Below are 24,569 nucleotides of genomic sequence, written 5' to 3'. Positions count from 1 at the left end.
ATGTGCCCAATTACTGCAAGCACAAGATGGAATATGTGCACAAATGTTCTTTCAAATGTTCTTTCAGAGGAGCCATTTTGTCTACTGGTATGCCAGTTGATGAATGACAAGCTACAGTATTGTGGATGAGCAATGACAATGCTGATAGCCACGGCCTTGCAACATTTTTTTCACTCAATTGTAGTGCAAGGTGGTTGAGCTTACATGAGGAAAGCAACTCTGCTCTGAATTCAGGAGCATTGCAGCATCTTTCCAACACCATCATAGGGAGCTGAATTAGATGGACCTCACCAGCAGGATCAACAGGTATATGTATGGGACTTTGCAGGGGAACTAAGAAAAAACCTGTAAGTTGCATTCATAATCAGATGCAGGACATATTTTTTTTTTAACAAGAGACCATAGTTCAGCCCGCTGAATAAACACAGCCCTGTCTGTTTACTAGCAGCCTTTCTCAATCAGGGTTCCATGGAACTCAATGATCCCTCCAGGGGTTCCAAGGGGTTCTTTGATTAGTGGCATATTGATGATCTGCCTGAGGGTACTTGCATAAACCCAGGACATTACCTAGCAGAGTCAGCAGTACCTGACCATGGCAGTATGTCCTCCTGTCTTTTAAAGAAGTAACCACTAACACCAATGTTTTTTTTACTGACTGTGGTCCTTTAATGATACAATATTGTCTAAACACAGCATGACAGCTGCCTCATTCTGCTTCTTGCTGTCAAACAACAGAGGGATGGAGAGATATTGCCTAGTTTTTGGAGAGATATTGCCTAGTTTTTGGAGTAAAAACACTCTGGGTTTAACTATGCACAAAATGCTCTTGCCTTAAAGGGATTACTAGCCATGATATGTCATCTCTCGGGTTCCTATTTTCCCAAGAAATATAATACTGTGTGCATATTATAGCACCACCCAAAAACATGTTTCTTAGTTCTGGATAGAGCTGGAAGGGTTTTAACATCTGTCAGATTTGTCTGTGTCTACCAATGTGATTTCCCCTACTATTCTATATGTTAATTTCACAGGGATTTTCCTCATAGGGACACAGACAATAACAATAAAACAGACGCTATAAACATTCTCACTCTATTGGAAAAAGTTTTTTTTATGATGTCTGTGTTCCTATTGCAAGGATTTTCCCTCATTTCCTATCCTGTATTTCCCAAACAGAAACCAACACAGCAATAGAAGTTTATTATTATTATACAGTATTTATAAAGCGCCAACAGTTTGCTCAGTGCTGTACATTACAATGGGAGACAGTACACGAGACAGTACAGTAATAATACAATTCGATACACGAGGGGTTCGAGGGCCCTGCTCCTTGGAGCTTACAATCTAGGAGGGAGGGGATAGTGGTACAGGAGGAAATAGCTGTGGGGGATGGAGTGGTAGGAAGAGTGGGGGAGATCGGCAATTAGCTGAGGGTGGGGTAGGCTTCCCTGAAGAGATAGGTTTTCAGGGTGCGCCTAAAGGAGAGGAGAGTGGGTGATATTATCTATTCGCAGGGGCATATCCTCTGTTTGTGCAATGTGTGCAGAGTACACAGATCCAATAGGTATGGGACCTTCTGTGCACTAACCCATTGTTAATGTTATTGGGGGGGGATCGGAAGATGAGGATTCTAGACCAGTCCTAAAACCTATGTTAAACAGGGCTGGAGAGAGAGAGAACAGACACAGAGCCTAGGCCCAGGCTGGCAGGACCCAAACTGAAGGGCAAAGTCCATGTAGCGGCACTCATGGGGGGCAACAGAGACCTAAGGGGATGATGAAGCCTGTGTGGATGGCCTCCTCCTTCTCTACTATTAACTGCCCCCTCTGTACTTCCTGTCCCACTGTTACTTGCCCCCTTTGTACTGCTTGTCCTACCATTAGCCTCCTTCTGTACTGCCTACCTCCACCATCAACTGCCCCCCCTCTGTACTGCCTTTCTAAACATTAACTACCCCCTCTATACTTCCTTCTCCAACTATCAAAAGGCTCTCTGTACTGTGTGCCCACAGCATCACCACCATCAATGCTTCCCCCTTGTATTGTACTGTTTGTGTTTCCACCCAGTGACACTGATGCAGGGGCACTTTTACCTTCCAGTGACACCACCAATGCAGGAGCATTTTTTCCTTCTAGTGAAACGACCAGTGTAGGGACATTGTTTTGTTCCAGTGACTCCACCAATGCAGGGACATTTTTCCTTCTTATGACACCACTGAAATTGGGGCATTTTTTCCTTATGGTACAGGGAAACTGCAGGGACAATTCTTTCCTCCCACTGACACCAACACAGGGACATTGTTTTCCTTCCAGTGACACAATTGAGGCAGGGGCATACACATGCCCCAAAACTTGTTTCTGCTTTCTTCTGGGGGTGCCACCAGAGATCTTTCATTTTCTTAGACATGCTCACATTTTGTCACAGTGTTTTGAATTTTTACCTGTAAAGCCCGGCAGATTATCCTTATGGGTATTGATAATGCTTACATATTGTTTATACTGTTTAAGTATTTATTGAAATGAACCTGGATACAAGAAGGAAGATGGGGGGGGAGACACACTATTAGTCTAGAAATTTAAGAAGAGGTTTTACTTGTATTTGGGCTGTAAAAAGTTTTAGTTTTCAGTCAAATGGTCTATTTTGAAGTCTTTGTAAAGCCAATCATTATTTTTTATTCTTAATAAAGTAGGGAATTGATAAGAGTCCTGTGTCTGTTTAATGTCAAGCAGATTTTCAAGAAAAGAGTGATGGGTCCAACTGAATAACTCAGCTCCTCATCCCAAAAGCACTCAGAAAACAATTTATCATAAAACCACAATTTTAATACAAAAGGAGTATGCTCCCCTAAAATACATTTTTCATAACAGAAATAAGCGCAAGCAGCCCAGCAACCCCCAATGACACTTCCCCCTCACATCAATCAATCAATATAGATATCAACAATATATGATATTGATTTGTAACACAACAAAGTTGTAGCTTTTTAAGGGTCTCAAGGGGTGCAACTGAATACAGCTGAAAGATAACCCCATAGGGGTATTTGACCTGAGCTGGTGGATACCCCACAATACACGGGTGTAGAGGTCAGAGGTAAAAGATGGAACTGATGCCCAAAAGGCAAATCAGGGAGCCCATTGGGTCGTGGATAAAGGGGGAGAGATCACAGTTCAATATGAAAAGGGCTCCTAAAGCTTAATGTGGAAAGATATCCAAAAAAGATAAAGCGATTTGCAATAGCCACAAGCTCCACATTCAAGCCCAATGCCTTTTGAACAACTTGTGGGAATAATAACCTCTGCCAGCACCAGCAAGGAAATTAATTGTGATTGCTGAGCTACTTATGGCTTATTTCTATTATGAATAATGGTTTTAGGGGAGCATACCCTGAGGTATTTTAATGAAATTTTGAAAGTTTTGGTTTTCCGAAAGTTTTTTTTTTTAGTGATTTTTTAGGGTAAGATTTCAGCACCAATTCTTCTTTCGGTTTATTTTTTAGTCAAGCAGATTTTCATTTACTTCCTGTCCCAGAGACATAAAATAAAATCTCTCCAAATTGAAGGAAAATTCCATCTTAGACAGCTGTCATTAAAATAGGCATCCCTATAGGAAGATTTCCGCTCATCTCACTGTGACAGCTGTAAAATTTTGGATTATCATTTTTTGTACCAGAGATAATAGTCACGAGGGCAAATACAGAAATAAAGTTAATTTCCTCAGTGGGGTCACAAAAAACAATAACAACTTTACAGGGGATCTATCCCTTCTACACCACAAGCAAAAAAAAGGAAGGAAAGAAAGAAATTTGGTTTACATATATACACTTTATGGAGCTGTTACTTTCATGAGGCTTTTGCTGTTAGCAACAATACATGAGCTACACATAGTTCACACATCTGCAGTGTGACTATTAATATTTGTAATAGCTCTCAGTGTTCTTTGTACAATATTATTGCATAGTGAAGAATATTCAGATATTTAATCAAAGCTTTTACCAGTTGCATTGGGTTTACCCTATTACCTGCTGCATTTTCCTTAAGCACTAAACAGAAGCCTTGACCCAACTTCCCTCCATGCTAACTCTCTGGTATGTCCGCTTGGTGCAGCATAATATTTCATCCAGATTTCTGGCATTGCAGTCTTAGGCTCCATATGCCAAACAACTCAGCAGCATGCCAGAACTGTAAGTGAAACACAACCTGCAACTTAAGATGGGCTCAGAGTTCACAGACCACTGAGCAATGTAAGATTCAGCAGCGTTCCGTTTCACTGCAACTGGACCCCTGCAATAAGCACTGGTCATTAAAGATAGCTTTCTTTTTTTTTTTTATAGCCTTAAAAAAATATTACAAACACAAATGCGTGATTATTAAAACCCAGGTTCAACATCATGTTTAATGTTAAATGAACTGTTTAAGTAAAGTTAAACTGATATACTAATATCTTGTAGAAATAAAAATAAAATATGAACATAGGTTTTCACATGGGTATAGGTTTAGTTTTCTATTCCTTTAAACTTCCTCATAGTTGTTTACAGAATGATTGAGGCAAATTTTAAATCCTAATCAGAATTCTTTAAAAAAAAAAAAAAAAAACAATAAAAAAGAATAAATATTTAAAAGTAAGTAGTACTTCCCTAGAAATGTGATCTCAAACATTATGGGAAACAAGTAGTGTGGCTTCAGCAATTATATTGGATTACGTCTTAGACTCAGCAGCCAGTAGTCAAGGGAGCCGAACAAAATGTTAAGACTTCTGTTGGCTTTCTACACTGTGTTCATGTTATGCGATAGCTTGTAGTAAGTAAAGCCATTGTAAAAACATGAGGTCATTTCTATTTGGGAGAATCTTCTTAGTGTGAGCCAGTTCTCTAATTTTTAATAGGAACTGTAAAATGATATTTGAGAACTGTAAAAAAATACTAAATATATATTTTTTTGTAAATAAATGTTGCAAAATAATGGTAGTAGCAATAGTAGTAGCAAATGTAGTTGCAATAGTAGACCTTGGTAATGAAAACAGTTATATAAATAAAATACTATAAATGTATAAAAAAAATTTGAAATAAATAATTTTATGTTTTGTGAATTAAATAGAAGTTGATTTTGAAATCAAATATTTGCCTAGCGAAGAAATTAGCATTAGATAAATATAATCACATTGAATGTGTATATCCCCTGCTTGTCAATCACTTTTTTAAAAAATGCTTTAAAATGGTGATATTCTGCTGAAGTTTCAGTGCATTTGTTTTTTTTTGGTATAGGAATAAAAAAAAGGAAAATGAATTGTCAAACAATTATTTATTTAAATAATTTTTATTTTTGTTTTTCCAACTTCCAGCCACAACTTCAACATTGTGATTGGTCAAGATCACTATGCGCCATCCATAAACATTTAAGACGTAACATCGAGTGAGCAGAATACCTGTACATTGTTAGATTTTTCAGTAGTCCCAAAAAGAGTTAACATACAGGCATTTTACCAATGCCATGAGACAGTATAAAAATGCACAAATAAGTGCCAGCCGTGAATGAGGTGTCTGTTGGGTGAAAAGTGAGGGTTCAGTTCTTGAAGTTTTTTTGGACTTGGGCTGTTTATGCCTTCACCAGAGCCTGGAATTCTGGAATGCAAAACAAAATAAAACATTTAATAATGACCCCTAAAAAAATTGCCTTTCATTGCAACTAAGTCATAGATAAAAGCATTTTCTTTTTATTTTTAAGCTAATTAAATATTCCAGTCCTTTATCCTACTTAAAACTTTTCCTTTGCACACTTGCAGATGTAGACCGCTGAAACTCTAGGGATCTTATATTTCCTTAAGCACCTAATATAGTTAAGGAACATTAAAAAGAAACCATAAATAGTAAGTTAACAAATTGTGTGAAGATTTTATTAGTTACTGGCCTTTAAGCAAACCAAACTCTTACATTCTACCATAAACTGTTTTAAAATATTCTAACTGTATTTTGATTAAATATGGAATATAGTGGTTTCATTACTAATGTTAAAACTGTAAGGCAAAACAAGATTTAAGTACTATTAGAGAAATGAATGAGACCTTTGTAACAGTGCTGTTTTTACACTTTGCCACTAAAGGAACAACACCTACATTCAAGAACAGTTTATGGTTAAATTATTTATTGTTATGTTGGCATGGAACACTACCAGCTGAGATTAACAGCATACCCTTCAACATTTAAACAAAAAAAAAAAAATTAATTCCAGTCAGAGTTCATCTAAGCTCTGCACCCAGTCTGTCCATATTTAGTAAAACTGCTCCATTCCAAAAGTCCCTCCCATTTCAGGACCATCCCAGCATAAAAGGACAGCTGACTGATGTTTAAAAGCATAATTCGTGTAACTGTGCTAGTGGAAACAGTATGTTCAGCTTCACTGTTCCCAAAAACACATCTTAAGCACATTTTCTAGTTTAAGTTTGTTTTTTTTTTAGTTTATTCATTACAGCATATGGGATATACATGTAAAGCATGTCCTGGAACCAGCGACATTAACTCAACTATATTTTGAGGATTAACTATTTTTATAGCAGCCTATTTCAACTAAATACTGTTAGTCAATTTTGTTATAGAGAGCACTGATGTGGAAGCATTTTCAGATAACGTGTGACTGGTTTTGGGAGTGGCCTCCACTAAATTTGACAGCTTGGCAGTACCATCACAATACCACAGCAGTACAATTTGTTATTTGAGTATTAATAACTAAGATAAAAAGCTTACCTTCTACTCCAATCTTGCCATCTCCATCAGAGTCACCAGCCTTCAGGAAAGCTGCAGTCTCAGCATCGCTCAGAGCTCTGGCGCTAGACTTGAAGTTCTGGAGGAAAAGGCTGTCATCGAACAAAAAAATATTGCATGTTACACAACAGAAAACAAAAAAATCAGTAAGGTTCTACATTTACTATTACTATACTATTGGGCTTACACCATCTAAGAATCAATTTTCTTTAAATCAATGTTTCTGTTTTTGATAGATATAGGTTGATTCACCCACTAACTCTTTTTTCTCACTGAGACCCCAGCATCAAGGTTTCAGCTAATGAGTTGCCAGTTCTACAGACTAAGGCCAACAATTCAAAGGGTCAGATGTTTGCTGTTAAATTAAGTGGGTAATTTAGGCCGCTAGTGCCCACCTATAACAATTATTTTCTTACTACAAACTGGCTGTTAACTCTATATGGTTTGGAGTTTTCAGATTTTTTGTAGTGTTGTTTTGTTTCTACTAACATAATTAATGCCCCAGTGGCTCACTGTATTCCAATTCAAAAAGTGTTAAAATGTATATTTACCCAAGTTCATCTTGCTCAATGTATCCGCTCTTGTCTCTGTCAAGAATTTCGAAAACCTTCTTGGCATCAGCCGCGCTCTTGCCGGCCAAGCCAACCTTCTGGAAAAAGGTTTTGTAGTTGAATGAACCTGCAGCTGAAATAAAAGCAAGAAAGTACATATATAACATTTTCTATCTCCAAATGCAAAATTCAATTCACCAAACAGAAAAATGTGGGTATTATTAAAATGCAGCCTTTTTTCTATAGGTTTTGTAATTGAATGAACCTTCAGATGCAAGAAAAGCAAACACAATATAACATTTTCTATCTCTAAATGCAAAATTCAATTCACTAAACAGAAAAATGTAGGTATTATTATAATTAAGCCTTTTTTCTAGAGGTTTTTTTTTCTTTTATGCATCTTTATTGCAGTGATTTTCATTCTTTTGCCACTGCCAATAGAAGCAGTTTGTAGCATTTAAAAATTAATTTTGCATAAGGAGGATTTCCTTAGCTTACAAAGGATAATGTTATTCTAAGGTATAGGTTAACTTTGGCATAAATATGTTTTGTGTAACTGTTGATACCAAATTTATTGCATGATTTGCTGATCAATGAGCCGTTATTTAAAAGATAATGTATACACTAGGTTTTTATGATAGAATTTATACTTTTATTCAAAGTATGTTTTGCTATGAACACTCTACTTGCAGTTGTCTACTTATTTGTAATTGCAGTTGTAGACTATGGAGTTGATTTACAAAAGGCAAATAGGCTGTTCATTATGCAAGAGAATTTATACTTTGCAGGAGAATTAGTGAATGAGGTGAAGCTCTGCTCATCCAATCGTGTGCAAGCAAAAAATATATTTATTTTATTTTCCTTGCACGTGATTGGGTATTCTGTGCAAAGCAAACAGCCTATTTGCATTTAGTAAATCAACCCCTATATGTGCACTTATATAAGCATGGTATGGCTATACAAAAAAACATATTTACATACAAAGTGTGGTATCCCGTAGTAGCCACCTGTAATCATTTCTGTTTTCTAATTGTTAATTTACTTTCCACTCAATTATTAAATAGGCTTGCTGCTGTTATGGTTGAACTAACAGCCTACATAGGTGCACATACTAGTAAAGCTCTGTATTATTGAATAAGTATGGTTTTCTGGATTAAATTGTAATCACTGACTTACCCTTCACACTCTCAAGTGCGGCATCAATGTCCTTCTCGGAGACAATGTCAGTGATAGACATTATTGTTCTGTAAATTAAAGGAAAGGCTTTCATTAAACTAGTTATTAATTAAAATGAGAATCCTTAAATGTTCCCCAATAATGAATGTCTGATATCAAGATGTAAGTCCATTGCATTTGGTCTATGGGCACTGAAAAATTCTAATAATTGTTTTCAACTTCACTCTTCATTTATAAATAAAATGCAAGGTTAATTTACTGGAGTGAAGAAAGAGACTGTTATTTATATTCTATTTACAAGTAATTTGTATATTCAATTTGTAAATAATTTTTTATCTTCTAATTATTTTTAATAAATGACTTAATGACTATTTAAAAAGATGGTCTTGATGAGTAAGCAAGCTTAGTTTACTTCCACTTCCAGCCATTATGCTTCTGTATAATATTCCCCTTATTCTGATATTCCTTGAGTTCTGTGTCCAAATCTTCTCTCTTGTACTGCTGCAATCCCTTGGTCTGCTGTGTCCCATGTGTCTGCGTCTTAGTTGCTTACCTTGTGGTGGTTTAGGCTGGGCAGAGAGGAGACCTGCTTGGCAGTGGAGTGCTTGCTGAGTGTCCCCCTCAGGGCTAGCCCGATTTATATATACTTTAAGTTGCATACCATATACAGATCTTAGGTCCCAGCGTCACGGATAGGGAATGGTGTCAAGTGAACTTGCCTAACTAATCATCTAGCACTATTTTTATCTCGAGAGAATACATATGATATTTGCAAACGCAACAAGATAAGTGACTAGATATATTAAAAAATACCCTGTGAGTGTAAGATTTCTGCATGCAGGAAATAGGAACATCACCATTTACTATCAAGAACTAAAAATCCTTTTGAGAAAACGTTCCCAAAAGCAATTAAGGGGTGATGGAGTTTTAAGAGGTTTACAGTTTAACGACTTGAGTATAGCATCAAGGCTTATTTATTAAGAGAGTGTAAAGAGCAGTGACCCAGAGTAGCCAATCAGATTTCAGCTTTTATTAGATCAGAGTTTTCAGAAAAATGGAGAAAAGGGGGATTCCTGTTTAGTTGCTTTGGGGGGAGGGGGAGGCACTTGGCACATTTTTCTCTGTTTCACTGTACCAAAGGTTTTATGGAACATAATGTGCTACTACAGAGAAGGTTTTAAATTGCAAAGCCACACAAAGACAACAATGATGCTCAACATCTCGATATTCAAAGCAAATAGAGCCCAGGTTACTGATTAAATATAAGTGAAAGATTAACTTTGATTGGTTGCACATGAGCTATTCTTTGATTATACATCACATATATATGATGTACACTTACTGGCCGCTTTTTTAGGTACATTGGCTAGGATTGGGTTGGACCCCCTTTTGCCTTCAGAACTACCTTAATTCATCATGGCATAGACTCAACAATGTGTTTGAAAGATTCCTCAGAGATTTTGGTTCATATTGACATGATAGCATCACGTAGTTGCTACAGATTTGTGAGTTGCACATCCATGAACTGTTGATAAAAGACAGGATGGATCCATGCTTTCATGTTGTTTACGCCATATTCTGACCTTACCATCTGACTGTTGCAGCTGATATTGAGACTCATCAGACCAGGCAACGTTTTTCCAATTTTATATTGTCCCATTTTGGTGAGGCTATGTGAACTGTAGCCCCCGTTTTCTGTTCTTATCTGACAAGAGTGGCACCAGATGTGGTCTTCTGCTGCTGTAGCCCATCTGTTTCAAGATTGGACATGTTGTGTGTTCAGAGATTATAGTCTGCATACCTTGGTTGTAGCGAGTGGTTATTTGAGTTACTGTTGCCTTTCTATAAACTCAAGCCGGTCTGCCCATTCTCCTCGGACATCAACAAGGCATTTTTGTCCACACAACTGCCACTCACTGGATATTTTCTCTTTATTGGACCATTCTCTGTAAATCCTAGAGATGGTTGTGCGTGAAAGTCCCTGTAGATCAGCAGTTTTTGAAATACTCAGACCAGCCCATCTGGCACCAACAACCATGCCAGATTAAAGGTCACCTAAATCCCCTTTCTTCCCCATTCTTATGCTTGGTTTGAACTTCAGAAAGTTGTCTTCACCATGTCTAAATGCCCAAATGCATTGAGTTGCTGCCACATGATTGGCTTATTAGTAAATTGAGTTGTCAAGCAATTGTACAGGTGTATCTAATAAAGTGGCTGGTGATTGTATATATGCCATTAATTAAGAATGGCATTCTAAAGCACAGTACATTAAGTGCCGATAGACCTGCACTGCATATACCACAATGCACATGCTGCATGTTGCATTAAAAAAAAGTTGTGGGCCCACTTTTTTTTTTCTTGCCATGTATTGGTAGCCAATTCTACCTCAATCGGCCTACCTTAACGCAATGCATGTTATGTACAAAATATCAAGATGGGATGTGTGTAGAAACACAAAGCATCTAAGGTGCAAGTGTGGAGGGGGCTTCAACTAGTTAAGTCCATTTCCAGCATGCTGATAAATTAATGTAGTTCTGGTATAGAATCTACCACAAAATTCGGTAAGGAAAAAGAATTGATCTTCAGTTGTGAATTTATTCTCTGCATGTATGTTTTTGTATATGTGGAAACAAAAACACAATCATCATCGCACATAGTACAATAGTCATTTGCTGAAAAGTCTCTATGAACCTTTCAAAAACAGCAAGCGAAGCAATCATTTAATCATTTGGCACAAGAATTCCTCTCTGGCTAAAATAAAATAAGGGCAAGCTTTTTAGAGTTATCTATGGGCCAACAAGTCCCAGCATTTTCATTGACCCTCCATGCCCACCCTGGATTAGCCAAACTCAGAATGGAGGGGGGAGTTGTTAAGCCAAGGATTGTGGGAGATGTACTTTCACTAAGTATAATTGACACTTCAAGGGAACTACAATCCCCAGGGAGTCCTGCGGAATAGGAGGAAAAGTGGAGGAAAATTTAGTGGGCTGCTTGGGTAGGATCAGGGTACTTGGAGCCAGATCAGGGAAGGAAGCGGACATCCATGGAGTCCTCGGCACCTATGCACCAGTGCAACCTACTCATCTGCATCCACAGCCATACAGAGTGGATTTTCTGGTCATTATCTGCAACCACAGCCATACAGAGTGGGTTTGACAGTCATTATCTGCATCCACAGCTAAATAGAGTGGGATCGCTGGAGCTCAAACCACCAATCCATGAGGGGCCCCTCCACCATCGGTACCCACAGCTAAAGTGCATGGATTGGTGAGAGGGTTGCCAGCCCACCCTACACTTTGCATCACAGAACAAAGCAAGACTCTAGTTAACACAGTTTGCAATCCAGTTTCTTAGACACTCTACTGCATGGGTTATCAAGCTATGGCCCTCCAGTTGTTGCAAAATTACAAGTTCCAACATGCCTCTGTCTTTGGGAGTCATGATTGTAACTGTCACCCTTGCAATGCCTCATGGGATTTGTAGTTCTGCAATAGCTGGAGGGCCACAGGTTGAGCATCCATGCTATAGTGCTTATGTTGCATATCACCAAGAAGTGCCATGCCTTGGATTACCCTAATTACTCAGAACCAAATAACTCATATCTGCATTTGTTACTGGCATTCTAATTACTGTTAAACCCAATTCAAGTTCCTCCTACCAGAACTCTTCTTCAAGCCCCCCTCCCCCCCCGGAAACTGGAAAGGGGTGTTAGGAAGTCACTTGGCATTATCATTAGTGCATCACCGAAAGGGCCCCAACCACAATGGCAGAAATAACTACTTTTTTCAAATTTCTTTGGAGAGTATTCCTTCTTGTCTCACAGTGCTTACATAAACTTAAGCAATTCTCCGCCTTGTTGAACACTGAAGTCCTGTAGGCAGACTTGGACTAGGCAGAGTCACCCCAGGCATTTAGCTAATTTGGTGTTTAATAAGTAGAAGGGGTATGTAAGAGTGGTAAGGGCGGAAGCCCACTATTTGAAGACAGAGACTAAGTTTCAGAGTACTCATCAAACCAACATCTCCTTAGGGGATGCACTACACTGGCCACTGAAGAGAGAAAGGTTGCAGCAAGTTTGGCGAGTGCATTATTACAATGTACAGTATAAAGCATTGAATGGATCTGTCTGTAGATTGTTACAAGATCCTAAGAAATGCCTATGTGCACAAACCCTAAAACTGGCCATTCACTTGACAATTTCAGGCAATTTCAATCCATCGAAAATCGCAAATATGATTGAAATAATTGCCAGAAACTAAGCCGTCTACCACCAGATTATAGTCAATTGAGAGGTTGAAACTTGGCAACGATTTGGCAGCTTCAGTAAAGAAGAACAAAATTGCAATTGAATTAAATGGAATTGAAATGAGAAATAATTTGAGCAATCTTGTGGAAAACAATCAAAATTTTCCTTTGCATTTGATCAAGTTAATTTTTGATTTGTTCTTATTAAAACCACCATTTTATGGCTTTGATTGGTTTGAGATTTTTGTCAATAAATTGAATAAATTGTTTGATAACTACATCAAATTGCATTGTTTAGGGGCAGCATAGTGCTGGCCCTGCACATGGTCATTTTCAGACAAATTCAACTACTTTTAGCAGACTGTTAGGCCAAGACATCCTACCACTAACTCTTTTTTAGCTGTTTCTTTTGTAAACTGATAGTGGTAGGTTGCCTTGATCCATATTTCTGTTCTAAGCTAAAAAGCTGGATTTAAGTGTTAGACAAAAACTGGCATGTGTTTAGCCAGCATGTGGTTGGTCATAGAGAGATCTCTTATTGACATACAGACCAACATGCTTGAAAATTTCTGTTAGCAGTAGTATGTGTTTGTAAGTACTCCTCATTATTTATTATTTATTATTATTATTATTATTATGTTTGTTAACGTCTATCACAAGCAATGTTTGAATGGGTCTTACATAAGATTTCCTAAACCAAGTATGGTTATCCTTAAGCTACGCATTTTTTTTGCTAGGTATCTCTAGCCAACTTTAGCACAGGGCAAACAATACCATTTAGACAGATGTGCAGGCTTGGAAATATCTAAATTGTGCTTCCTGGAAACAACTGGCCATACAGCCAACTACTTGCAAAGTCCTCCAATACCAAATATTTCATATGCTGCTCCATGGGAGATTGGACTCCAAACTCGCAAGTCACATCTCAGGTGCTGGCTTGGCTTGTCTCCAATGAAGCAATCAATTGTACCAGCAACAGGAATGCCACAAACAGAAATGAAAAATAATATTCTTCCTTTATGAATATAGTCAGTAAGTAAGCTTTTATTCTGACATGTTTTGTGCTAGGCACAGCACTTTCTCCAAAAATTGCTGGTACAATTGACTGCACGTAGAGCCCTGCTCTGTATTTGGCTGGAAGGGTGATTGGAGCTAATCACCCAAATAAAGGCACAGTATGAACTGGGGTTTTTGTTTTATTAATAGTTTTTTCCTTTTAGTACTGTACTTAAAAAGTCCATAGTCCAACACTATTTAAAATAACATTTGATATGTTATTCATTTGAGGAATTAAGTATTTGTAAAATCCTAATATATTTTGGTTTTCCATTTGAGTAAATTCAATCAATCTTTCAGCATGTATATCACTGATCTGAGAGCCTTCAGCAGTTTCAAACCATACAAGGGGTTAATGAGTTTCTGTCAGGGAGAGAAGGATGGATGCCAAGCAACTGAATGTGCTGTCTTCAGCCTCCACTTACAAATCTTGTGTTACGTAGACTCAGTAATTCCCTTCACAAGTTGCAGAATATATCCAGACTGGTGCAGTGCAGTTTCTTTCTGCAGAAGAAACAGGGATCCATAGTAATCCTTCTGCCTTTATTGTGGGTGTTATATACTTGACTGTTACTATATGTGCATGTGCACTGTTACCTGGTCTAATCAGTATTGATTAGAAATAAACATGCTTATTCCGTAAGGAAGTTCAAGGCGCATTGCTTGTGTGCAAGGAGCAGTCTACTGAAGTCAGTCCAATTAAGAGATTTCTGATTGGTGGCTATGGGTAACTACACATTGCGCACTAACATTGTTCTTTACACTGCCCTGTTGAAGAAGGCCCTAAGTGGCAGTAGAGTGTTCTGAAGCTATTAGTAGTTAGTGCTGATTATCCAACTCTTACGCTCTGCATATCATTTCCCTAACACTTCATATCAGAAATTTATTAGGGTTTCATAGCAGTTCATATCATTTTTACACACTGCAGTCTCCTCAATTGAAAATCCTGCCACACTTTTCCCATGTTAACCTGAACATTGCTATTACACTGTGATTTAGCATGGTGGTCCATGGGGAAAAATATCTTTTTAGCAAAAAAAAAATTTGCGGTTAGAGGATAAGTTTACTGTACCTATATGAAAAAATAGTACATGCACATATTTTTGTATGAAGAAATGTGCATTTATTTATTTTTTTCAAAGGAGCCTGCAGAGCATTGCAGCAAAGCTCATTCTATTGAGGGTGCAATGTCAGGCTCCTGCAGACACCTCCTACAGCTCTGTGCCTGTACCTCCATATGGGCTGTCAGTTTCAGAGCTGTAGGATGTAACAATGAACTACAGTATGAAGGCACTCTTCAGCAACCCCACAGTCCATTGAGAACAAGCCATCCTCCATGCCAATTTTTAATGTGACAGCGGCCGAGGAGGAGAAGACCCTTCACCCGCTGTCTCAGGGGAAGTGGTTGGGGGGGAGGGCAGGAGCTGGAGCATGTTAAATGGTACACCCCAGGGGCGGACTGACTATTTGGAAATTCAGGCACTGCCCGAGGGCCTGGGGTCAGTAGGGGGCCCCATGAGATGCCCCTGGTACCTTTTTCATAGGCTTTTTTGAGTTTGGGCGAGGACACAGGGGCCCCATGATCCCCTATTGCCCGGGGGCCCCATGAGTTGTCAGTCTGCCCCTGGTACACCCTAAATACAAGTGTAAAATGTTCTAAACGGTGAACTTAGCCTTTAAAGTTCAACTCCAGGCATTTATTGTAGTTTTCTAAAGAGTGGGTAAGAGTGAGAACTTCTGTCAAGTTCTTATTACTGACTGTGTCCTTATTGCAGAGATTTTTGTTTTCTTCCTGTCTCTGTGACACCAGGACAAGAAATGAGTGGCAGTATCATCACTGTTTATGGCCGGCTTTAGCTGCACATGTAATTGTCTTTTCTAACCTGGAGGGTTAATATGGCTTCACTCCCAGTAATGCATTTCTTGTATATACACCATTATTATATCCTGAATACACCTCGTTCCCACACTCCATTTACCTCTTCCCCAGCAAGACACTTTTCTTAGTAACGAAAGTCTTTTTACTTGCAGACTTGCAAATTACCAGTTGCACATCCACATAAGAATAAATACATAATTCTTTTCATACCCATGTTCACATTAGATTCAATTGAATATGCTCTTTGGCTGTTCTATATGGCTATGCTGTTTTTAGTTAGTGGTGATGCCCATACCTTAAGGTGCAGTAGTTCATAGCAAAAAAGTCCATACGAGTGGTCGCCCTAAAGAATGGGTCCTACTGGAGGTGGTGATGGTCTGAAAAAAAACTGCATGACACTACAGGTCCTCACTTGTCTGATTCCCACACTGGACTCTCCTCCCAGAGGTCAGATCTCCTGCATTTTTGCCCTTCAGAAAGACAAGTGACATACTTGCAGAGGAAACTATGTCACACCTGATGACCCCTACAGCGTACACCAAAACTTTAAAGCACCAGAAGACCACAACAAAATATAAAACATGTTCCCAAGCATAAAGTCGTTTGAATATTCATTACCATACTGTACATGTTGCATGTCAATAGCTCAAAATGACTGAAGCCATAAAATCAGCATAACAGCCAAGCAGTGAGCATTTTCAGAGGAAGAGGTCAGCAATGGCAGTTTACTGCTTTATATTTACAGGTTTATTTTAAGATAAAAAAAAGGCCTGGGAATCCAGCACAACTAACTTTGTGCCCTGATCATTTATTATGGTTTTTGTTGATTTAACCATTAAAATAATGCATTATTATGGGTCAGTTTTGCTATTCGGACCCAATAAAGTGCAATGCTTGATCCATCACCCTACTGTACAAACATAAAGCCTTTCTCATTGTACCTCTTTGCTCTTTAATACTGGAGTCATCTTGTTCAGCAGACTGGAACTGCAATAGTAAAATAAAAAAAATGCACACTACTGATTCCTTCTTCCAGCATTCCCTTATTTTGTTTTTATTTTTTATACTTACAAAGACAGAATGCTGGAGACATACAGTACCATAGGATGCATTTATGGTGTTCTTGAAAAAGATATGCATTGACTAGCTGATGATGTGTTTGATTTACTAAACAAGAATAGGAATCAATAGAGAAAAACGTTTGTGAACCAGATTAATATCAAAAGTTGAGACAGTGCATTTTTGGGGTTTCCCAATAGACAGGGAAAGCACAGGCTGATGGAATATAGTTCATGACCTTACTGGGCAGAACATTTTCCATATTTAGCTGCCACCAATCAGTCATTTCCAGACAAGCATTTTCTATACTCAAATATAGAGTATACCATAGAACACTTTTCTTAAAAGGCATGTCTACCCTAACCTGATACTAGAGTAGACTCTGAGGAGTTTCATCACCCACTGGGGTATGTCTCTCTTTGGCTCCATTGTAGAATATTCTTTCCCTAAGTCTCCAGGTGCATAAGCCTGAAAGCATTTCTAACAAGGTCTTCCTTTCCTTGTGAGCATGCTATTTGTTTTACATTTCAGAGAATGCTGCTGGAAAAGTAAAACTCTACCTGGTGTAGAACAAAAAGGGACAACAGTTAAAGCATATCTAAACTGGAGAACAGAACAATTATATATTGCAACTTACTAGTTCTTAGATGTAGTAGATGTATGTATTTTCCATTATTCTCACTCTGTAATTCTAACAGAAACACACTTCCTAGAGATACAATGCTCATCCGTCATATTGTTTCTTTGGAGAAACAGCATTGTCACTGAAAGACAGGGCTGCAGAACACCTTTCCCTATCCACTCCTCCATGTGTTACGGGAGGAGAGGTTCTGTAGTCCTCATAGATAACAGAGAACATAGTAACAGACTGTAGCACAGGCAGAGAGCACAGAAAATCAGATGGCAAGATTTCTGGCAAGATCAACAGGTTTTTTTTGTACTTAAAGAACAGTTGCAGGTGTTTATAGCAGTTGGAAGGTATGCTTTTCCTGATAATAAGAGCATGCTTGGAGGTCTCTAGCTAGAACCTTATTGAGCCTTATTTATCCTTGAGCCCAAAGCCATTCCAATGTGCCAGATACTGTACAGAATTGCAGATCATGCAAGAATCTAATATTTCCTCTGGCTCATGTGCTTGACTGCCATTAAAAGAAATGGGGGATGGAGTCTTAAACACATAAAAACATCTGGAATTTGCATTTCAGATGGTAATTTGAGTTTGCATGCCAACAGATTAGTGTTCTTGAAAATTTCATATGGGTCACAAAATTTGGGTTCAAGTTTCTTATTTGGGACTTGCAAGGAAAGGTTTGTTTAATACCCAGACCATGTCCCCATCCTGGAAGTTTGAATTAAAAAAAACAAAACATTTTGAGACTGGATGGCCTTATCAATAGTGTAGCAGACAGCAGTTCATATGTCCTTGAATTGTAGTATGGAATTGGCATCAGATAATTTGAGGAGAGAAAAAAAGCAAGCAAATGCAGGAATGGAGATCCTATATACAGAAGAATGGAGAGCACCAAGTAGAAGAATTGGGGAAGTTGTTAAATGCAAATTTGTCCCATGGTATTAGATCAAACCACTCAGACTGATCATCAAATAGCTGACAGCGAATAATTTTATCCAGTCTGATTAGTCCTTTCTGTCTGCCCTTTGGTTTCCAGATGGCAGACTGATGACTGTTAGGAAAGCAAATCAAGTCTGGTATAATACTTAAGCTTTTTTTTTTTTTTATCTGTCAAGCAAATTGTAATTTTTACCAGCCACTCTACTAAGGCAAACACCCCTTCTAGATTTATGGCTCGTTCACACTAGAATATCCAAAGAGGTCTAGACAAGGTCTATCCAAAGAAGCATGCTTGATGGCTGTGAGCCATGAAGCATGCTTCTATGGATAGACCTGGTCATCAACACTTTCTCACGCAAATTCCTTGTGGTCTTTGCTTCGCACTCATAGTAGCACTGCCCTATAAGTACCAACCAGCAGGTAATCTTGTTGACGGTGCATTTGGGCTGGGCCCCTTCAGGAGGCGTTTGGGCAGCATTTTTCATCCACTGGTCTCAGTTTTTTCTTTTTTTGCTTGAGATATGAGAAATCCGTGGCTGTGTTCACATAACAATTTGTTCTTAATATTTCCTGGCAGTTTTTACCTCACATGGAATCATATGTCATGCCTTCTTGAGCACTTCTGAAAAAGAGATTTTTGTTGATCTCAAAACGCGTCAAGTGCAAACCATGCATGATCCATGATTAGATTTGCAATACCATCTCTGATGACACTGCCGTATATGTATTGTAGCTTTATATTTATTTTTGAAGATTGTAAAAATAAAATTTCATACTGATTTTATAAAAAATCTTGAAGTTTATCATACAAGTAAATTGTGCTGTTAAAGTCCAACCAAAAAAGACTTACCCCCCCCCCCCCCCAAGTACACGACTCAGGCAAGTACCCTGTTTTGATGATTTGCTCAGTGATCGTGTGGTAACTGTATTGGTGCATATGCAGGCATTATCTTTCTTCTGTTCTCCAAATGATTTGAAAGTTCACATTGCAAAAATAATTCAACAACTGTTTGTGCAACAACAGTACTGAAAGTTCAAGTTCATCATAAAATGATGGAGCTGTTTTGCTGGCATGCTGCATACGAAAAGTGCAGTAACTCATAACAACCCATTAGAAGTTAAACTAGCTGTCCTTAGCATAAGCTGAAATCTGGTTGCTACAGGCTAAGCATACACATTGCTTTTTTTGCTTTAAATAAGTCTGTATATTGATTACCTACTTCCTCTTTGGGGAGCCCATTACCTAAGTCCCAGCATTGCTGTGTTCTAAAACTGGAAAGTGCTTCAAGTGCCTCTGAGAAAAAAAGTACTTGGTGACTGAAGCTATATTTATATATTAAGAATGCAAAGGCATAGTAAGCTCTGCATTGCTTATATTCAATTAGGCGATATTGTGCTACAACTCATGTTATATGATAGCATTGTTCAAGATATCATGGATGACTGTGTCATGCTTCATTGTGACATAGGCTTATAAAATTAAATTAAAGAGCTGGAGCTGATTGACATCAACCTTGATGTCTTCAGTAAGCACATCCTTTAAGGTAGCTGGAACATTAATTTCCTAAAGACTGTAAATATATTAGTAGCTACAAAGATAGTCTGTTATATAAAAGAATAACTCCAGTCTACACTTTTCATCTTGAATAACATCACAACCCAACTGACAGCTAATTTCAGAAAAACTGAAAAAAAATACTGTTTTTGAACAGTCATACGTGTTTGGACAAATTCAAGACATTAGGAGACATGGCAAGATAGTGTGTTCCAATTCATTTGTCTATATGTAATGTCTATGGTGGTGGATAAGGGTATATCCGCAATATAGACTCCAAGCTCACAGCCAAATCTTAATGGCTTTGTAACATTTTCGTAAAAAATTTACAAACTGTAAGTCTGTACGCTGTTGCTACAATACAATACACACTCACATATATATATATATATATGTGTGTATATATATATATATATATATATATATATATATATAACACACAAATATACTATATATTCTGTATATATATATATGTGTGTGTGTGTGTGTGTGTGTGTATGTGTATATGTATATATATATTATATACAAAGTATATAGTTTTTCATTTTTATTACAAAAAATATGTATTTATATCACTACATCACAATAGAATATAATCATTCACTGAGGTCCGTAAACAACCTACTTCTCTCATTAAGCAAAGGTACAATACTAACGATAAAAGGTAGAATAGAGCCCCCTGTTCCTCCTCGTGCAATGTTTCAAATTTGCCTGACTGAAATAAAAGGAATACATTTTTTCAATATTTTTGATTTTTTGGTCATACTATAATGAATAAAGAAAAAAACTATTCAAGTAAAAAAAAAACTATTCATTCAATTTAAAGGGAGTGTTTTGGAGTTCTAACTGTTCAAGGTGGCCCCTAATTTCTAAATGATCTTTAATATGCTTTTCATGGCCTACTCTATTTGGTACATTCTGAGCTATCCAAGTCAGTAATATAACAACCTCTAAGTGATAGAACGCATCAGAAAGGTGAGTCAATGAAATGTTTTAAAAGAGTGCAGGGATGTCCATGGACTATCAGTGGTGGTGGTCACAGAGAACAGTGCTGATGAGGATGAGCTTCATTTAAAGGGCAAGCAAGGATGCGGTTTGTGGGATGTGGTAAGGACAAGGCACTTATTGAAAAAATGAGACAGTTGGCAAGTAATGACAGACTTGTTAATTCACAGGCAAAATCCAGGAGATTATCCCTACTGACTGGGTGAGTAGGTGAGATGATACAGAATATGGGTGACTCATGGATTTCTGGGTGACTTGACATGACTACATATGATATCTCCATCTTCCTAATTATTTAATTACAATGAGTAGAGCTGGGGTTTTACAACACTTGCCACAGATAAAAAGTAATTGTTACTCCTGCCTTTTTCCTGTGTTTAAATTGTCCTCCTTTTCCCCCGTTGATTGGTTGCTGTATGTCATACTGTACAATCTACTACTGAGTTTACCTTAAAGTACACCATATTATTACAGCTAGCAGTATTTGTACATAGATGCTGTTGTAAATTCTTTACTGCTGACAGGTGCAATAAATGAGTAATAAGCTCAGCCAACAGAATAATATATATTTTTAATTTTTTATTTAAAGATTTTCCAAATGACAAAAAAAAATATTGTCAAAAATATCATAATAGAGGGGCCACGGAGCACAACAAATTGGAGGTGTTACTGCAGCAGACCGAAGGAACAGAAACATGCATGAACAGTACTCAGGACTAATAACATGTATTCTACTAGTAATGATCTCACAATTGCTTCTTCGTGTACAGTCATCTGAGAAGGTCTTCTGTCGGCCACACTTTCCACCTTTGGGCAAAAAACACTAGGTAGCAAATAGCCACTCACAAAAAAGTAAAAGAAGGAAAAAAAAGATAAATGAAGGAGCGAGACAAGGAATAGAGGTCCCTAGGTGTCCATGTCAGAAATCCAGTCCCGTCCAGTCCAGTACTCAAAATGAACCTGTTAGAATCATTCCTCTTGAGTAAAAAGTTCTTCATATTCCCAAGTGCATCTAAACATGGTCCAGTGAAACCATGTGCACCTGAATTTTTCTTCTCTATATCTGAAGGTTGCAGTGAGATTTTCCATTCTGTGGATTTCCAACATTTTTGTAAACCAAAAAGAGACCAGTGGGGGAATCTCCCATCTCCAGAGTTCTGGAATGCACGCTTTGGCCACATTAACAAAGTGAATTAACATTAAGGAAATAAGGAAAGACGGTAATGTGATAGTGGGTAATTTAGATTTTTACACAGTTTCATGGTTGATAGCTATAGATTGCTAGAAAGCTGTGCCATGAGAAAGGAAGCAATTAAATTTACAACAACCTTTATGCATAGGTGCATATAGAAGGGATAGCAAGAGGAATGACATGGCTAGCTTTAATAATATTAATAACTTAGTTTTTTGCCTTATTGGTGCAGAGTTGTGCAAAGAAACACTTTCATCATGTATTTCTGGCATAGCACTCTATTCCTGATTGCCCTTCAAGCCTACAAGGAGAGCTACATCTCTTTGCTCTTCATGCCTGAGAGTTTATCATCAGAGTTTATCTCTCTCGCATGAGTACTAAATTACCATTACCTGTTCCTTTTCCAGCTTTGGGAAACCTCATACAGATAGAAGTGGATGGATTCATGTGTTATTAATGTGCTTCCAATCTTATATCCTAATAACATAATTTGTTTAACCGCTTCGCAGTTTAACAGCTAGTCAGGAGCGCTGCTCTACCTTTGTAAAAACGTTCTTGTCTCAAAGTGTGTGCTCACACCAAGAACGTGCAAAGTGCCTGTGATCACACTGTCTTGGAACAGTGCAGGTCACAGGCAACGTATTCAGGGTGGCTCTGTGCTTTGTAATGTGGGTGTAAAAGTTCCATTGATGCCTTTCTTTTTGTTTTTGGAAGGCACTAGAACTCAGGGGAAGAGAGCCTATACTTCCTACCTTCAGTTACACAGAATACTTAGGTCGAAAAAGGACATAGGGTCTGAATGTAGGATCCTAACACAACCCAACTAAGGAACTTCATTACATTTACATGAAGTAAACTAGGCTGGAAAAATGTATACACTATCGGGAAGACAGACAAAGACAGACTTAAACGCAGATATAGACTATTCAACCAGTGACCTATATTGTGATAGATAAGTAAATAGTTGTTCTATATCTACATGTTAAAGTTTAAAATGTTTTGCCTAAAGGTATTGTGCAATTTAACATGTTATAAGGAACATATATGCCAAATATCAGGAAAGACTCAACATGGACCTGACAGTTAATGGACTAATCTGCCCATCTTTGTGGCTAACAAAGATCTTATAAAAATGCTGTAGAACTAGAATTTGATCCCTTTGCATTGTGTTTCTTTTTTTCATTTCTGTTTTTTCTTCTATATACATACCATGGCCCAAGACTGTAGGAGTATATCAGGTTTGGCATAATCAGGCTTTGAAAAAATTAATACCCTTCATGCTCTAATGTGGTGGTAAACCTAAGACATGAAATATGAACAAAGCTTATCCTTCTATGGGGTGTACTTGTCTCATTTTAGAGCATTAAGTGGCATTTCTGTCTGCTACCACATTCCTTCACTATCTGCATGAATCACTTCTGACAAGTTTTCCCAACACCAAGAGAAAAAAGGTGATGGGGGGAGCTTCAGAATACAGCCTGTGATTGACAGCCTCAGCTCTGTTTCTGTGTGCTTTGCGAAGGAAGGTGTGTCCCTTCACTCCAATCAGCTTTCAAAGCTCTCCTCACTGAGCTTTGCAGTGTGTAATTTTAGCTTTTCACCCCCTGTTTTCTGAAAGCTCTGACAAATATTATAAATTCTGGACTTTGAAAGGATGCAGAAAAACAGGTACAACTTATTTGGGAGGATTTATTTCATCTCTGTGTATCACCTGAGTCCAGCCACTTCACTGGGTGTATGCAAGGGTTTACAACCACTTTAACTTTGTAAATTATGTGGCTGGATTACATGGGCGATCTTTGTAATCTCTAACATGTTCTGTGTAGAAATAGGAAGAGATAGCCCGGCCACTGCACACCTCGCCCAGCCCGAGTGGTTAGCAAGTAAAAGCATCCTCAGCTTGATTCATCCAAGCCATGCCCCCAACATGTACAGGAGAGGTGTGTGGCTACCAGTAGAGATGAGCGAATCGAACTTGGCGAAGTGGAATTCGTTTGGAATATTAGGAAAATTTCGATTCGCGACGAATCCGAAAATTAGCAGACTTCGGATGCGCGAATCGAAATTTTTCCAAAAATGGCGGCGACATGTGCGGCGACGGAGCGGGGATCTCTTGGAAGGCGCGCAGACAAGGCGCGCTGACCCATAATGCATTCATTCATGACATGTGATCGCATTAGCCAATCAGCAGCCAGCCAGCCAGCACTGTGTAATGGTCGAGCTATAAATTGCGGCCATTTTAGAATTCTTCATTTGCCTCCAGTCATTCAAGAGAGGCAGACCTGTCTGTATTGAGGGAGAGAGTTAGGGCCACAGAATCGTTACTTAGGGACACAGAACCGTTACTTAGGGCCACAGAACCGTTACTTAGGGCCACAGAACCGTTACTTAGGGTCACAGAACCGTTACTTAGGGCCACAGAACCGTTACTTAGGGCCACAGAATTGTTACTCAGGGACAGGCACAGAATTGTTACTCAGGGACAGACACAGAATTGTTACTGAGGGACACAGAATTGTTACTGAGG

The 24,569-nt window shown here is 38.3% G+C and overlaps 1 protein-coding gene across 1 annotated transcript; it reads right to left on the bottom strand.

Annotated features, from left to right (window-relative positions):
- Positions 1-5,293: 5,293 nt before the first annotated feature.
- LOC149458067 (parvalbumin beta) lies at positions 5,294-9,184 on the bottom strand. The gene is made up of 5 exons (XM_089682746.1): positions 9,035-9,184; positions 8,482-8,549; positions 7,306-7,438; positions 6,737-6,846; positions 5,294-5,617 (listed from the first exon to the last, which is right to left on the bottom strand). The coding sequence occupies exons 2-5, from the start codon at positions 8,540-8,542 to the stop codon at positions 5,592-5,594; spliced, it is 330 nt and encodes a 109-aa protein (XP_089538872.1). The 5' UTR covers positions 8,543-8,549; positions 9,035-9,184; the 3' UTR covers positions 5,294-5,591.
- Positions 9,185-24,569: the final 15,385 nt, after the last annotated feature.

This window comes from Staurois parvus, unplaced genomic scaffold, assembly GCF_062004578.1.
Source record: "Staurois parvus isolate SC_StPar_1 unplaced genomic scaffold, SC_StPar_1.0 ptg000297l, whole genome shotgun sequence".
NCBI classification, from domain to species: Eukaryota; Metazoa; Chordata; class Amphibia; order Anura; family Ranidae; genus Staurois; species Staurois parvus.
Note: the sequence above shows the minus strand (reverse complement) of the source record. Positions and strands in the feature narration are given on the sequence as shown.